This window comes from Poecilia reticulata, chromosome 5, assembly GCF_904066995.2.
Source record: "Poecilia reticulata chromosome 5, P_reticulata-male-v2, whole genome shotgun sequence".
Classification (NCBI taxonomy): domain Eukaryota; kingdom Metazoa; phylum Chordata; class Actinopteri; order Cyprinodontiformes; family Poeciliidae; genus Poecilia; species Poecilia reticulata.
Window position 1 is genome coordinate 32,095,731 of NC_088834.1, and position 16,691 is coordinate 32,112,421.

General features: G+C 39.4%; 1 protein-coding gene across 1 annotated transcript; it reads right to left on the reverse strand.

The window, feature by feature from the left end:
• Positions 1 to 360: 360 nt before the first annotated feature.
• On the reverse strand, positions 361 to 12,946 carry p3h1 (prolyl 3-hydroxylase 1). Its single transcript, XM_008410269.3, has 15 exons — positions 12,390 to 12,946; positions 11,191 to 11,343; positions 10,242 to 10,431; positions 10,027 to 10,158; positions 9,126 to 9,265; positions 8,189 to 8,278; positions 8,033 to 8,085; positions 6,530 to 6,657; positions 6,323 to 6,450; positions 6,137 to 6,232; positions 4,855 to 5,005; positions 3,840 to 3,957; positions 3,686 to 3,761; positions 1,016 to 1,156; positions 361 to 899 (listed from the first exon to the last, which is right to left on the reverse strand). Exons 1-15 carry the CDS (start codon positions 12,852 to 12,854, stop codon positions 471 to 473), a joined length of 2,490 nt encoding a protein of 829 aa, XP_008408491.1. The 5' UTR covers positions 12,855 to 12,946; the 3' UTR covers positions 361 to 470.
• Between the last annotated feature and the right edge of the window lie 3,745 nt (positions 12,947 to 16,691).

The following is a 16,691-nucleotide window of genomic DNA, read 5'->3' on the forward strand; positions in this document are numbered from 1 at the left end:
CACTCATTGAAACAGCAGCCCAGGGACATGATGTGGTTTTTTCAGCCGTATAAAAATAAATATTTCGCAAAACTGCACTTTTTCACGCGATCAACAGCCAAGTGTTACTACTGCCATGATTTTTTGTGACTTATTGCATGAACAAGTTTATTTATGTGTTATTTTAATGTAATTTTCTATTTCATGAAAACGTCGCAATTGGTAAGTTGTGTTTTTTTGACATTAGCAGAAAACAGACGAAGGTTTGTGCACATTTGTAATGGAACTACAGCAGACGGACACAGTGGGTCAGAAACTCTTCACTCGTTTACCTTTTTAACTCTGAAAGGTGCCCAATAATGCATTTCAAAGCAAGTTCAATTATTGTAACACACCATTTCCTTTTATTCATTCATCCACAGTGAAGACCTTGAGAAGTAAAAAACAAAAAAAAAGTAGACACCACATCGACACACTCACACCTGCACATGTCACAGCTCATCTTTTCCACTTTCGTTATCAGAGGCTGATGCTGAGTCCTTCTTGGAGGAACCTTTTATCGTCTTTTTAACAGCAGGAGCTGCACCTTTTTTATTGCCCTGCTTCGCTTTCTGTTTTGCGGCTTTGGTGGCAGCTGCGGCCTTGGTTGTGTCTCCAGCTTTGTTTTTTGCTTTGGCCGGAGCTTTGGCCATAGCAGCAGGTTTGGTAGTCCTTTTTTTCTCAGCCGTGCCCTCTGGCCGATCGGCTGATTTTCCAGCAGAAGTTGTGTCCGGTTTCTTTTCCCGTTTATCCGTTGCCAACTGGTCGGCCTGTGAAGCAGCCGGCCCAGACTCACCGGGGTCCTGTGACTCTTTCTGACTGAACTCTTCATTTACAGGTGTGGAAAACATGTTCAGCATGTCCTGAGCCTGGATTCTCTCCTGGTAAGGGCAAAAAAAAGACAAACTTAAAAGGTAGAACACCTCCAAATAAAACACTTTTCTTTTTCATTTGTTCATATTGAGCGAAGTCAGCGGACGAGTGTTAGCTGCATTACCTTTTCTTCGTGAGTGGGATCCAAGGTGAACCACAGAGCCACTGCACATCTTTGACCTTTAGTGACGGCCCGGACGCCGTGAGGGTTTTCTTTCCCTGCTCCAAACCCGACAACCCGGCCGCAGCGGGGGTGAACCTCGGCCTGCAGAGGGCATGAAGACGAACGTTTAATCTACCATCTGTTACGACGTGAGCGACACGCGAGCTCAGCACTTTTAACATCGTCACAGTGCATCGTTTTACATCTGTTTATAATATTAGGATTGTATGTGATGAACCATTACGTCAACGTTGCTCTGAGAGGCAACATAAAGGACATGTTTATGTACTAACAAAAATCTGAAAACTGTGGCCATCAGTCAGTCAATTTTTTTAATTTGACTTGATGGTGGAGCCCATAACTAGCAAAGTAATGAAAATATATTGACAAAGCAAGAAACATTTTTAATTCAAAATCCCCTTTTGTTGCTAAATTATTGGATAGACATATGAGCTGAACAACAAATACATTTATTGTTTCTAATCTTATTTTTTTTAATCATCAGATTGGAGCAGAGTGATATTCTATCCATTCGTCTTTCCAGTGTTTCAATAACTCCTGATCATTCATGGAGCTTTTTCAGAAATGTGGGTGCGGACGCTGACGTTAGCATCAGGGACGTCTGTGATTGGTATTCATGTATTTTGTATTCATGTGTTCAGAAATACATGAATACAAAAGTTCTGGGTCTGGACTTTTATGTGTAAAACAAAAAAAAAAGTGGTTAAACCCATTAAAAATGTTTAATATGTTAAAATCTATGAAATTGATTCATCGTAATTAACGTGTTAAACTCGTAGAGCCCTAATAAATGAGTAAGATGAGTTATCACAGTGGTTTCCCTGTTTTCTGGGCCGACTTCTAGGGTGTTTTCTTTCTTTGCACTTCTTTCTCTGCTCCATTCTTATTTCCTTCTTTTCCTTTTCTTTCCCACCTCTTGTTTTTCCAGTTTTTCTCTAGTGATTTCTGCAGTAAAAAAGCACGTTGTCGCTTTGTTTAGTTTAAATAGTTAGCGTAGTTAACGACTGCCTCTCATTAAGTCTGCATGTGTGATCTCTGTTTGTAAGAGATGTATTAGAGAGGTATTGCCTAGTATTGCTTAGAACTATTATCCTGACCATTAAGTTCAAAACGTAGTAAATGCTACTGAACAAGGTTAAGTGGACCTCGGTAACAGTGTTTTGGGACACTGTTTTCACCCCTCACCCTCTGTTTCAGTGTTGTGCACAAACACGTTTCAAACACTGTATTCATGAGTTCAGGTCACGTTTTTGAGATATTGAGAACATTGGTGGTGAAGTGATACGTTTTGGAGGGGAAGCGAAAAATTGAAGCAGTTTCTTTTAGGGTAAACTTGGGATATTTCATGGGGACAGAGCCGGGGTACTGAGGGGTTTTTATTTGTTTACAGACAGGAAATGGAGTGAGGAGAAGCTGCAGCTGGTAACTCCTCCCTCCAGCCGTGTTGTGGATGAGTAACGGAAAGAACAACAGAGATGTATTTAATTTACATCAGTGATGTTTTTTTTTTTTTTTTTTTAATTTGTCCACTGATGTCCAAAAATCACTAGACCACTAACTAGAAACACAAAATAATTCTGTTGTAATTTTTCTTTAAAAGTTCATCAATAAATTAAATGTGCAATATGCTAATTAAACAAAGAGCTAACTTTTCCATCATATTGAATGGCAAAGTGTTTCCTAACTTTTGGGGTAATTTTTTTCAGTTTACTTGGTCTAGAAAAACTTAGTCTACTCCCAGCAACAATAAGTAAAACTTTTTTTCAAAACACAAAACCAAGTCTAGTAAAGTAAAAGTGCTTTAGTCTTTTTTTTAAGTTACAAATTTCCTGGATGTTTCTTGCTATTTAATAGTAAATTAAAAGAAAACACAGCAAAAAAAAAAAAAAAAGCTTTCCATTAAAGAGTTAAATTTGTCACCGAAATTCTTGTGGTGAAAAATTATAAAAGTTCCAGCATTAAGATTAAAGAGAAACATTGTGGTGGACTGATAAACTTATGAAATACATACATGGGCCCTCAATTTCTCTTTGTTGCATTGTTTAATAATTGTAAAATAATTGTGTGATGAGTACTTTATGTCCAAGACAACTCCAGCTTCCAGTTTTTGACTATTCTGAATTACGGTGGGTTTTTGACTTTGCAATAACAGCTTAAAGGGATAAAGAAAACTCCTGACAAATCTCATCTGTGTCATATTGATGCTAGTAAGAGGATTAAGAATGACCGCAATAAAGACAGCAGCTAAAATGGACACTTTTTGGTCAAAGTTTTCTTTTGTGTGATTAAATATATTAAAATATGCGAATAAGACATGTTGTTTTAGGAATTCGTCTCTTGCAAAGACAACAGGGAACAATAAAACAAAGGACAGGCAGTGGCACCAATATGTACACACACTTTATTTGAAATCAGAAAGAATTAGTTGTAGTTGGATCTGTGAACTTAGTTCAAAATATCTAGATGGATGGTGAACTATGAACATGAATTCATTCATTTTAACTCGGATGAACTCAATCAACAACTAGTTTTTGTTCAGAACACTAATCTTCCAGAAATGCCCCTTACTTAGTGTCACTCATTTTCCCATCAGCCCCTGCTGTTACTTACGGTGACTGTTTTTGCATCCAGCTCAGTGAAAATGAACTCTCCTCCCTCAAAGTCATCATTTAGATACAAGATGGCACTGAAAGAACGACACTGCAACGTTAGGCAGAGAACAAAAAACACAAAGATCTCCTCAGAATGTTTTTTTTTACCTCACCTGTAGTCTCTGTGAGTGTAAGCAGGAGGTTCTTTTTTACACTGATTGAGGTCGGAAACCAGGACACAGTTGTCGACGTGAACAGGATGGCTTAGGTCCTTCCGGTCCTCCTGCTTTTCTGAACGAGCGGCAGCACAAAGACAAGTTAACCATCCCACTGTCACACGACCTCTGACCTGCAGCACATCAGGCTGACAAATCCAGGTGGAGCACCTAGCAATAATAGCACCATGGAAAAGTATTTTGCTGTTTACATATTTCTTTTTTTTTTTTTGGCTCACCGTAACTAAGTGCACAAATTTGCAGCAAAACCTGGGTTCAACTAAAAATTAGCTTATGAGAAACACCTCTAACATTAAATACTTTATTTTCTTAGAAAATATGTTCTTTTTTTTGCCTTCTGGCAGTATTTTGACTGGATATTTTCTTTTTTTTTTTTTGCGCAACTGCCTCTGTAAGATCCTGCAAGGGAATCTCAATTTCGTTTAGTTTCAGACTTTGACTAGGCCACTCCTAACCCCTATTTATTTGAATTATTCAGAGGTCAACTTACTGGTGTGCTTAGATCATACTGTATATCTGCAGTGTTTAGGTTTAAAGTCACTGCATTTTCTGCTCTGCAGCAGGTTTGTGCTAGCTGCATCAATATTAACTTTGCTATGTTAGACTCAATCCCCACCAAATTATTTAAGTAAGTGTTGTCTTTGATTATGGTGGAGCTACGATCTTATATGTGGAAGTAATTTCACTTTCGTGTTTTACTGGGAAGTAGTTGGAATTTGAGGCTTGGTCACATTAATAAACTCTGTTATTAACTTGTTTATGAAGCCATAAACAAAAAAACACATTACAATAACATACATCACATTTGCACTACTGTTCATAAAAAAATCTTTCTAACTTTACTCTTACATTCGACTGAACTAGTCTCATCACTGCAAACTGGAAGTGGTTTTCCGTAAGCTGTGCAAGTCTCAGACAGAGAGCATGATCACCCCCTAGTGGCTGAGCTCACCATCGACGGCAGAGCGACACACCAGATGAGAGTAGGAGAAGTACAGAGGCGTGTCCAGTCGGAAGTAGGACTCCAACACCTTCCGGACTTTCTCACTCAGGTCGAAGAACATACGAGCGCTCTTCAGAGGAACCTTCCCCTCCTGGCCGAGCTACGAAACATAAAAACACAATATAACGGCCAGCATGGAGCGGGCCAAATGACAAAGGCTTGTCTCTCTACACACAGTGAGAAGTGCGTGTGTAAATGTGTTTGGCATTCTGGGTAAATACAACCAAAACAGACGCCAGAATCTAATGCTGGTGGGAGAAATAGCTCGAGGTCTTTTACCAATGACAAAAGAGAAATCTTACAACCTCCAGAATCTGACGCCACAGCATATCTGTTTACGCTTAGTGAAGAGGGAAGTTGAAGTTGCGCTCATGTTTTCTTCTGAGGTTTTTGTGTCGTTTCCTTCAGTGATTATTGGTGCAGCGCCACCACAGCCGAGGAGGGGAACCATCCATCCATCCATCCATCCATTTTCTTCCGCTTATCCGGGGTCGGGTCGCGGGGGCAGCAGCTTCAGAAGGGAGGCCAAGACTTCCCTCTCCCCAGCCACTTCTTCCAGCTCCTCCGGGGGAATCCCATGGCGTTCCCAGGCCAGCCGAGAGACATAGTCCCTCCAGGGTGTCCTGGGTCTTCCCCAAGGCCTCCTCCTGGTGGGACGTGCCCGGAACACCTCACCAGGGAGGCGTCCAGGAGGCATCCTGACCAGATGCCCGAGGCACCTCAACTGGCTCCTCTCGACATGTTTTGTAATGACTGAATCGTTTGACACAATGTAGTGAGAAAGCGAACAGAAACAGCCGAAAATGCAACTTTGGTCCCCAATCAAACCGAGTTTACTGGACTATCAGGTGAGAAGACACACTTTAAAATATATAATTATGTATCATATCCTAAAATAATGGCCTGAGTCTCATATTTTGGAAACAAAGAGTTTTTTTTTTTTTTTTACCAAAATCACTTTTGTCAAAAATGACTTGGGCCATTATTTTCAGGAAACTTATGAAGTTATAAAACTTATGAAGTTCATAAGTTTTCTGAAAATAATGGCCTAAGTCATTTTTGAAAAAATTGATTTTGGTTTAAAAAATATATATTTTTTTTGTTTGTTTGTTTTTCTTTTTAACCATAATCACTTTTGTCAATAATGGCTTAGGCCATTATTTTCAGGAAGGTGACAGTACGTTTTCTACAACCCAGTTATCCACTCTTCTGTAAAATAAAATAAGCTGACCTTGATAGCCTTCAGGATGGTGACCCCCTGGAACATCTCACTAGGTGTGTGTGGGGATGGGTGCCCACTGTAGCCGTCGCCTTTCAGAGCGGCAGCCTGGGAGAGGAGTGTAGGATGGTTACGCTGATGTGACACGCTCTCTCACAAAAGCCATCCAGGACGAATCTCCTTTTTGTTTGGACTCACGTTGGAGAGGCGCTGCAGCTCCCTGCAGTCATCGTCGCTGATCACCTCATCCAGCAGCACCCGCTGAGAGCCGTTCAGCTGCTTGGATGTCATGGTAACTCTGATGTTATCGAACAGCACGGCACCCCCTAGAGGACGCAGGTCACAGTACATTTCTGTTGCTCTTGGATGAAGCGTCCCAATGGACTCTGGCGTTTGGACGGTCACCTTCTTGGGGCGCGACCATCTTGGCCATGTCCGAAGAATCCTTCTTCTTCTCCTCAACCAGAGTTTCAATCTCCTTCATCAGGTTTCCGATCTCCTCCGTGATCCTCGCTGCAGTCTCTCTCTCGGCTCTGAGATATGCAGAGTTATTCCAAAGTGACAGAGGAGTGGATGGAGATCAACATAACTCACACTGCAGGAGCTTGTATGTAGGCCCGCAGCTATCAATTATTCTGACGATCAATTGGATGGGAAAAATTTGCCACATTGTGCAGATTTTTCTTTTAACTATGTTGATTTTTTTGTAAATAATAAATTCTGTCAATTTAGATTTTTTTTTTAGTTAGCTTTGAAACCAAAATCTGTTATTAATTTTTATATTTTGCAATAGTTTAGATTACTTTGATAACTTTTAAACCCTCCCAACACACTGGGTGGTGGATGTCTTTTGTTTGTTAGATGTTCAGTGTGAAGGAAAGTTTTTGTAAAATGACTCCTTTTTACCACTTTTTTAACTTTATCATCAAACTAAGTTTGATGTTAAAAGCTGCTATATATTTCTGATAAGTTACTTATTTTTATCTATGTTGTAAGGAATATTTTTGCTAGAAATACACTACATATTTCAAACAATCAAGTGGTAAATGTGTTCAAAAACCCAAATTTCTTGGTCAAATTTTGGTTTTGGAGCTCAGAAGGACGGGGCAAACCTCTATATCCTTCTTAGACAATGTAATAAATACATTAAAATGCTAATTCAACTGGATTTCCCCAGAGTGGGACAAAAAAAGCAGATTTCTATTCCATGAATTCATTGTCTACTGGACCAGAACCCGGTTAAACTAAAACTATCCCACTTGAAGAGTTCTGGGTAGAACGTGCTTACAGAGAAAGGTGTTTTGTCTTAAATGTAAATCGTGTATTTTTTTTATTTTTATTTATTTACTTTTTTTTTTTTTTGCTTAGTTTTATTTTGTTACTTGTTTTTGGCTTCAGTACTGCTCTGAGAGTGTTTTTCTTTCAGCATATCGCCTTTTTAACAATGAATCGATTACTAAATAAGATTAATTCAACGATTGTTTTACATCACAGCTCATTTTTCTATGTTGGATGTGGACATTAGTGCCACATAATGTGGCAAGTTTCACAGCAAACATGTAGTTGTGGTGGGAAAATTAATTCCAGTTTAACAAAAGTATCCAAATCCCTGATGAGCTGTTTGTTTGATGATGTTGGTACGTTTATGTAAGTGTAATTTTACACATTTTTGATTTGTTTTCTGAAACTTCCCATTAAGAGCAAGATTGCGTGAAACGTTTCTGCAGGTTAAAATCTAACACACGTGGGCTTTCTGCAGTAGTAAATATTCTGCTGAACAAAGTAAGATATTCACATCCATAACACATGTAAATTGAAAACACATGTATTATAATAGGCGTGTCAAGAATAAAGTAACATTGCGATGCACTTCGGCACTTCAATTTGCCGAAGTGCCGTGAATCTTACTTGTGTTTGTTCCTCAGCTTCTTTGGCATCACATCCTCTGGAGTCCAAGTGTCCTTGCAGTGAAAACAACATTTGCATGTTAAAAGGAGAATTTTCAGTTATCGGTCTTCCATAACAACAAGGAAAAACAGGACGAGGATGGTTTTGTTTTCTCACCGGATCTACGAAGGTGATTCCAAAAGCTTCATATCCAAAGTACAGCAGCTCCTTCTCCAGTATGGACTGCTGGATGTACTGCTTCACCACCTGGTTACAGAGCAGACACCAAATCCCAGCTTGTGACACATCTAATAAACACAAAGTCAACTAATTATCAGTCATTTTACTATTCTTTGAGGTTCTGATAAAAGCGAAGGTGTACTGCAAAAACACATCTTACCAAGTAGTTTTGGTTTAGTTTCAAGTGAAAATATCTTACACTTGAAATAAGACAAAAACTAACTTAAAAATAACTTTTCATCAGAAAATTTGAGCTCATTTTGAGTGAATAATTCCTTAATATTAATGAAAAACTACTTGTTGCAGTGACAAATTATTTCAATTATAACAAGATATTGAAATAATCTGCCAATGAAACTAAAAGTTTTTTATCATATAAAGGAATTATTGTCTTAAAACAAGCTGCTATATCTTTCTGAGAAGTTACTTGTTAGCTAGTTTACTCTTATTTCAAGTGTATTAAGATATTTGAACTAGAAAAAAATAGAAAATCAAAAATACTTGCTAAGATTTTGTATTTTTGCAGTGTAAAAGAAACTGATCTACAAAGACATTTTCAAAGGTTCAGATTGTCTACTTTAGAAAAAAAACGGAATTAAAAAAGAAAAGCATTTCAGGACTATTTCTTTTCATAATCAGATCTAAATTTTGATGCAAAAAAAGATATTTTACACTGTGTGACTGAAGAACATGACACATTTTAATGAGCCGTCAAGCCAAAACTTAACCGATTTTCAAAAACAAAGCTGCCTCTTGATGGGGAGTTTAACTGGTGTTTTTTTCTGTCAGCAGATATTAAAAAGGTGGTCTTCCTGTCCTTCAGCAGTAACACTGATAAAATCGATCAAGTCAAGCGTTGTGAATGTGACAGTACCTGTCTGGCTGATATGGCCGCGGCCTTTTCCTCACCCAGCACAGCAGAATAATAGTTGAGGTTCTGGTTCATCATCTGGTCCTCAGGGTGGAACAACAGGAAGGTCTTGGCACACTCTATGGCCTGCTCATACTTCTCACCTGCAAAAAGGAAGAGGGGGAGGAGCAGCAGCATTATCTGCTTCGGTCAGGTCGGGTCGCCTTGGGGTTGAGCCTCGTTGGGAGGTTTATTTTCTCATTCCAAGCTTTCTGAATGTGACCATTTTCAGCAAAACATGATGCTGATGAGTGTCTTGACTTCTTGGTTAACTTCTGGAAGTTATATAAACATTTTTACTATAATTTTAGAACGGAATTTTAACAAAGCAATATTTGCCCATTCTGCCTGACAGAAGTTGTCCGGATCGCTCAGCCTGTGAGGACGACTCGTTTTATTCTACAGATATTCAAACCAAATAGTTCTCCAAAACATTAAGCTCTATGCTGCTCTAGAAATACATATCCAATTGTAACACACGTATTTGAGAAGCCGGTCACATAAAGACATGTGACTTTGCATCACTACACAGTAACTGCTTTTACCAGTAGTCATATTTTCAAGCTTATTGATATGCCTTGATGCTCTTATTTGACAAACAGCGGAGGAAAATAGTAAAAAAAAATCCCACAATACCGACAGTTTTAGTTGTTTTTATTTAAACATCATTAATTGGAATTTATCATAAAGATAAATCAAAATCCCGTCATGATAAGGAATTTATCACAATAAACGATACGATAGACGTTCACCCTCAGTTGTAACGTGACAAAAGGTGAAAACACACAACAGGTATGAGCTGGTCTAGACACCGACGTGTGCTCTAGTCTGACTCCATCTCACATCGACAGACTGACAGACTTACTGTTGTAGTAGGAGAACTGCAGGTAGTTGAAGTGAGAGGGCAGGAAGTCCTCGAAAGGAGCGTCTCTGCCAGCAGCAGAGGCCAGTTCCAGAGAGCAGCGCTGCTTGCAGTTCAGCAGCTGCATGTAGTGATCTGACACAAACAGTCACATTTACATGAGCGCCATGAAACATGAAGATGCAGCATGCAAACGCATTTCACCTCCTCTGCCTCACCTGTCATGGCCTGGAACAGGTCGGCGCTGTACTCCATGTAGGTGTATCCGTCGAAGCGGTACCCCCCCTCACACAGAGCTCTGCACTCCTTGTAGGCGGTGAAGTATTCCTCCAGGGCGTTCTCAAAGTGTTTGGCTGCCAGGCCAAAAGAGTCGTCGCTATAGAAGCTCTTCCCCAGCAGAAACTCAGCCTGAGGAAAGACGCCACGTTACCGATTTTGAAAACAATTCCAGATCGGGTATCAATTATCAGGTATGTGTCTGATCTACCAAGTTGGGCAGAGCACCCAAAAATTTGACTCAAGTTAGAGTAGAACTACATCAACATATTTTTATTCAAGTAAAATATGAACAAAATATTTCACTAGAATAAAAAGTAAAAAAGTAACGATCCAATAAATTACTCAAGCAAGAGTAAAAAAAAAAAGTATCTGGTAAAAAGCCTACTAAAGTACTAAGTAACTGATCAAATTATTAATCATTTATTTAAAAATTACATCACCAGAAGGACCACAATATAAAGTCAAGTGGAAATAAGAACATAAATGATAATAATTCATGTACGTGACAAAAAAGAACATTTTTCAAATCAGTTTCACTCAATAAACAACAAAACCTGCAGCTGTGTGTCTGTGTTTGGTAACATTTTGGTTAAAACATGTTTATTTTTCCATTCTCTGTGTAGAAAATCCAGAAATTTTACTCAAGTAAAAGTAGAGAAACTTCATAATAAAATAACTCAAGAAAAAAGCACAGCATAGTAAAAATACTCCTAAAAGTAAATTTTTTTCAAAAATGTTACTCAAGTAAATGTAATTGAGTAAATGTAACTAGATGCTGCCCAACTCTGCCAATCGAATGGCAGATCTATTCAGTCTAAGTCTGTGTCATTAAATAATAATTAAGTATCAGAAGTGAAATATAAAGACTGGTGCATGTCTAGTTCTCACCATGTGTGGCTTAGCTTCCAGATCTCTGAAGTTCTCCTCCTCCACTCTTGCCATCATCCTGTAGTACTCCAGGTTCTGCTTCATCTCCAGGTGGTCTGGGTTGGCCTGGGAGAAGGTGTGGGCAGCAGCCACCGCCTTGTCCAGCTTATTGATCTGAAACGACACAGATCGCTTCTGTTCGCCTGATGTTCTTGGTGAAATAAATTTACAAAACAGACGAAAAACACAGTGAAAGTCCTGCATCAGTCTGAGTAGAACTAAAATATTAGTGTCTACATACTGACAATTATGGAAATGGAAATGATTACATTTGTAAAGGAGATAGTCAACAGATGGAGTGAAGGAAAGGAGACAGAAGATGTCAAATTTCATAGTTGCCATAGAAATTTAAGTGTGGTAGAAAAACCCTGCAGGTACAGTTGACACCAGAAGTTTACATACACCACATTAAAAATATATATGAACGTTTTTTTTCTCACTGTCTGAAGGTTAAATCAGACCAAATGTCTCTCGTTTTAGAGAGATAGAATATGTCAGACACTAATTTATTAATATCTTCAAAAATCAGAAGTTAACATACAGAATGATAACCATGTTTCTAGACTGAGAGAAATCTAAGATGGTGATTGCTATGGCTTTGGGAACTGCTGATAGGTTAGCAGCACAAATCTTCAACTGTGTGTCTATAACATAGATAGAGACAGAGAGACAGTCAAACCGGTGGATGCAGAGATGAATAAGGGATGTAGTTTTGTCTGTTTTACATATTTCTCTGAATTTTTGCCAAACTATTATTTCTGACAACGTGTGTTGTGTTATTGTACATCTGATTGTGTATAGCTTTTTTTTTTCTTTTTTTTTTTTAATAATACCTTGTTTCAAATGGGTAACACAGAATATTTTCACGTCATAAAAACCTAAAGAAGCCTTGATAATAGCTAAAAATGAAACGACTGACTACCAAGCGCACAGTTATTTTTACAAACTCAATCGTTTCCGCTATTTTTGACTCTTCAAACTACACAATGCTGAACTTCTACGTCCCAACGTCAAATTTACGTGGAGGCAGAAGTCAATTTAAGACGTGGCAGAAGTCTCCGTCCGAAGGAGGGGGCTGGGTGTTTACAACGCAGACCTGTCTTAGCTCTGAATGAAAACGTGAATCAAGCTGAAAGCTTACAGTCCGACCATGAAGTTACCTTGAAATAGGCCACTTGTAGGTAGTTGTACGGAGTCCTCTTCCCAAACTCCAGCTCCACTTCCTCGCTGACTTGATGCAAAGTTGGAGAACCGAGTTTCTCGGTTTCGCACGAGTTCACACAGTCTGCCCGCTTCAGAATGTTCTGGAAAAAGCTTAAATCCTCCACCGAACCGGCCCCGGGGATAGGAAATTCCAAGTCCCGTAAAGGCTCGCCGAGAGCGGACTGGTTGTCACATCGCAGCCGACACTGAACCTTCACGTTTCGGACCGTAGCTTTGTTCCTGAGGGCCTTCTCCATGTTCAGGATGACCGCCAGCCAGTCCCCTCTGTAGTAGGCTTCCACCGCCGCGTCGAAGAGGAAATCATAAGGCACCAAAGTTAAGTTACTCAGACTGGAGTCTGGCCTGCAGAAGCCCGCAGTGAGCCAGAGACATGTCCAGAGCAGCGCGTTGCGGGGTCCCATGATGGGGTCCGGAGCCAGGACAGCACAGAGAAGGAGGCCCTTCTCCTCCAGACAGGAACTTTTAGTTTGGAGGCGGGATTGGACATTTGAGAACCCCTGTTCCACCCCCCAACACCTTCAAAATATTTTACATAGTGACAAAAAAAAAAAAACGGCAACACAAAAAGTACACAATTTTTATTATTATTATATTATTATTAAAGCTCAAAAATTGGTCATGTTATAATGTTATTCCTTCATCAGAAACATACCTGGCGTGTTGCTTTGATTATTTCATGCATATTTGAGAAATCCTTTAATCTCGCATAGCAACCATTCAGCTGTGCAAAACACCTGGGTGAACCCACGGCCACTTCAACAACTGTACAGTTTGGATTTGCAGAAGTGTTACTTGAAATTGTAACTGTAACCCAGTGCAATATGAATTATTTTTGCAGGATTGTGGGGGGTGGGGAGGACTGGTGTCTATGTCCACCCTGAGTCCACCATGGACAGGTCACCAGTCCATCATAGTGAGAAACACACAGGACAAACCTGGGCACTCAAATCCAAGGGAAATTTAGAGAGAAAAATGAACCCAACAGTACGAACCGTGGGAGAAAGTCAGAATACTGGACAATTTCATTTTATTTTTAACACAACATGGGAAAAATGTCTCGTCATAAACGACAAAATCTGTTATTACTGGCATTAGTATTATTTTTAAATCAATATTAAGGAATTATTTACTTAAAATCAGCTGATATATTTTGCTGAATCAATCAATCAATCAATCAAATTTTATTTGTATAGCACATTTCAGCAGCAAGGCATTTCAAAGTGCTTTACATAATTAAAATAAAAACAGAAATAAACAGTGAGAAAGAGAGAAATTTAAAAAATAAATAAAAAAAAATAAAAAAACAAACTCCCGTTGTCCTTTGCAGAATTTAACTAACTATAGAGGACTCCGCCGTCCTTTGCGGAATTTAACTAACTATAGAGGACTCCGCCGTCCTTTGCGGAATTTAACTATGTCATAGAGGACTCCGCCGTCCTTTAGCAGGGGACGCCGCCGTCCCACACAGAATTTAACTAACTTAGAGTTAGGGGAGTCTGCCCTCCCGCGGACCTTAACTGCTTTTATTGTACCTGCCTTTGCGGAATTTAACTAACTATAGAGGACTCCGCCGTCCTTTGCGGAATTTAACTAACTATAGAGGACTCCGCCGTCCTTTGCGGAATTTAACTAACTATAGAGGACTCCGCCGTCCTTTGCGGAATTTAACTAACTATAGAGGACTCCGCCGTCCTTTGCGGAATTTAACTATGTCATAGAGGACTCCGCCGTCCTTTAGCAGGGGACGCCGCCGTCCCACACAGAATTTAACTAACTTAGAGTTAGGGGAGTCTGCCCTCCCGCGGACTTTAACTGCTTTTATTGTACCTGACAGTGCCTAGGATTCTCAGGGTTTAACTTCCTTTGCGGAATTTAACTAACAATAGAGGACTCCGCCGTCCTTTGCGGAATTTAACTATTTCATAGAGGACTCCGCCGTCCTTTAGCAGGGGACGCCGCCGTCCCACACAGAATTTAACTAACTTAGAGTTAGGGGAGTCTGCCCTCCCGCGGACTTTAACTGCTTTTATTGTACCTGACAGTGCCTAGGATTCTCAGGGTTTAACTTCTTACCAGAGGACGCCGCCGTCCCACACAGAATTTAACTAACTTATAGTTAGAGGAGTCTGCCCTCCCGCGGACTTTAACTGGTTCCATTCCATTTCCATTCCACTGTAATTTTCATCGTTTTCCACCCTCATTTTTCACTTTCTTCCCCATACATAAAAGAAAGAAGAAAAAAAAAAAAAATTCAAAACATTAAAGACATAAAAACATGGAAGACATCAAAACCCGCACTCTAACCCTAATTTAGCCATAAGCAACTCTAAACAGGTGGGTTTTAAGTTGAGATTTAAAGGCACCCAGTGTTTCAGCTGTTTTACAGTTTTCTGGAAGTTTGTTCCAAATCTGTGGTGCGTAGAAACTGAATGCTGCTTCTCCTCGTCTGGTTCTGGTTCTGGGGATGCAGAGCAGACCAGAACCAGAAGATCTGAGGGGTCTAGACGGTTGGTACAGTAATAACAGATCTTTAAGGTATTGTGGTGCTAAACCGTTCAGAGATTTATAAACTAACATCAGTATTTTAAAGTCTATTCTCTGAGCTACAGGGAGCCAGTGTAGGGACTTTAAAACTGGTGTTATGTGCTCTATCTTCCTGGTTTTAGTGAGAACCCGAGCAGCAGCATTCTGGATCAGCTGCAGCTGTTTGATTGATTTATTAGTCAGACCTGTGAAGACGCTGTTGCAGTAATCAATGCGGCTAAAGATAAATGCATGGATGAGTTTCTCTAGATCGTGCTGAGACATAAGTCCTCTAATCCTAGAGATGTTCTTCAGGTGATAGAAGGCCGACTTTGTGACTGTCTTAATGTGGCTCTGAAGGTTCAGGTCAGAGTCCATCACTACTCCCAGGTTTCGGGCCTGATCGCTGGTTTTTAGTTGTAATAACTGAAGCTGTGCATTGATTCTAGTTCGTTCCTCTTTAGGTCCAAAGATAATAACTTCAGTTTTGTTTCTGTTTAGCTGGAGAAAGTTTTGGCACATCCACACATTTATCTGTTCTAAGCATCTATTCAGTGATTGGATGGGTTCAGAGTCACCTGGTGACATCGTGATGAATAGTTACTTGTCAGTTAGTTTTGTCTTATTTCAAGTGTACTAAGATATTTGCATGTGAATATGGGGGGGGATCTTTGATAGGACTGTGTTTTTACAGTGCACAAGTACGTTTCAAGGTATTGCATTTATTACTGTATCAGTCCACAGAGGGGCGCTGTTGATACATCACAGTTCAACGTGTTCGTCAACATCCATGTCAGGGTCAAAACCATTAGCTCAGTGTTTCTCAACCTTTTTCGGGCCAGCGGGCCATCCATAAAACTTCACCCACATGGCATTTATTGTGCAAACCAGAGCTTTCAGTGGAAAAACAAAAGTTCCAGGTCCTTTTAATGCCATTAATGCCATGAGACAGAAACATGGATTATACCTGTCTATTGATTTATAGATTAATAGTTTTACTGGACAGAAATTACAAAGAACAAACCTGGTTCTTGATCAAATCCTAATGAGCCAAATTGAAAGTGTCATGGAGTCATCAGCCTCATGACAATAACACTGACATGAAAAATAATATTGAAGAAATAAATATATCAAATCTAATTAAAAACATAAATAAGTGATAAGTTCTTTACTGTTATGGTCTGTAATATGTATTTATTCTCAGTATTAGATGTGGTCTCAACAAACCCATGGCACTTCAACAATATTATTTTACCTTTTATCTGGAAATAGTGTCTGTTTATTCTAGCCATACAGTCCTCTGTATTAATTATTGCTCGAAGTGTCTTGCCATACAAGTTTATTCCTCTGTATTTACTTTAGGTTTTTAGTTTATTCTTGCATTTTGTTCTTCATTAATTTCCATTTAGGTTCCTTTGATTAGTATTATCTTCTCTTGGTTTATTGCTATGTCCACTTTAGTTTCTCTCCTGTTGCTAGATTTATTTGATCGTTTATTGACGCTCAGTAATCTTCACTCATCACCTGCTGTGCCGTCTAATTGTCATTTGTTTTACATCATGTGTTGATTTTTCACTGTTCAGCTTTGGATTCTCTGTTTTTATGCCATAATTCACATCTAGTTCATCGTTCCATTTTATGTCCCGCTTCTCATGTTTCAGAGTTTTGCTCAATGTGCTCGTCTTTTTATTTATTTATTTTTTAAGCCCCTAAGG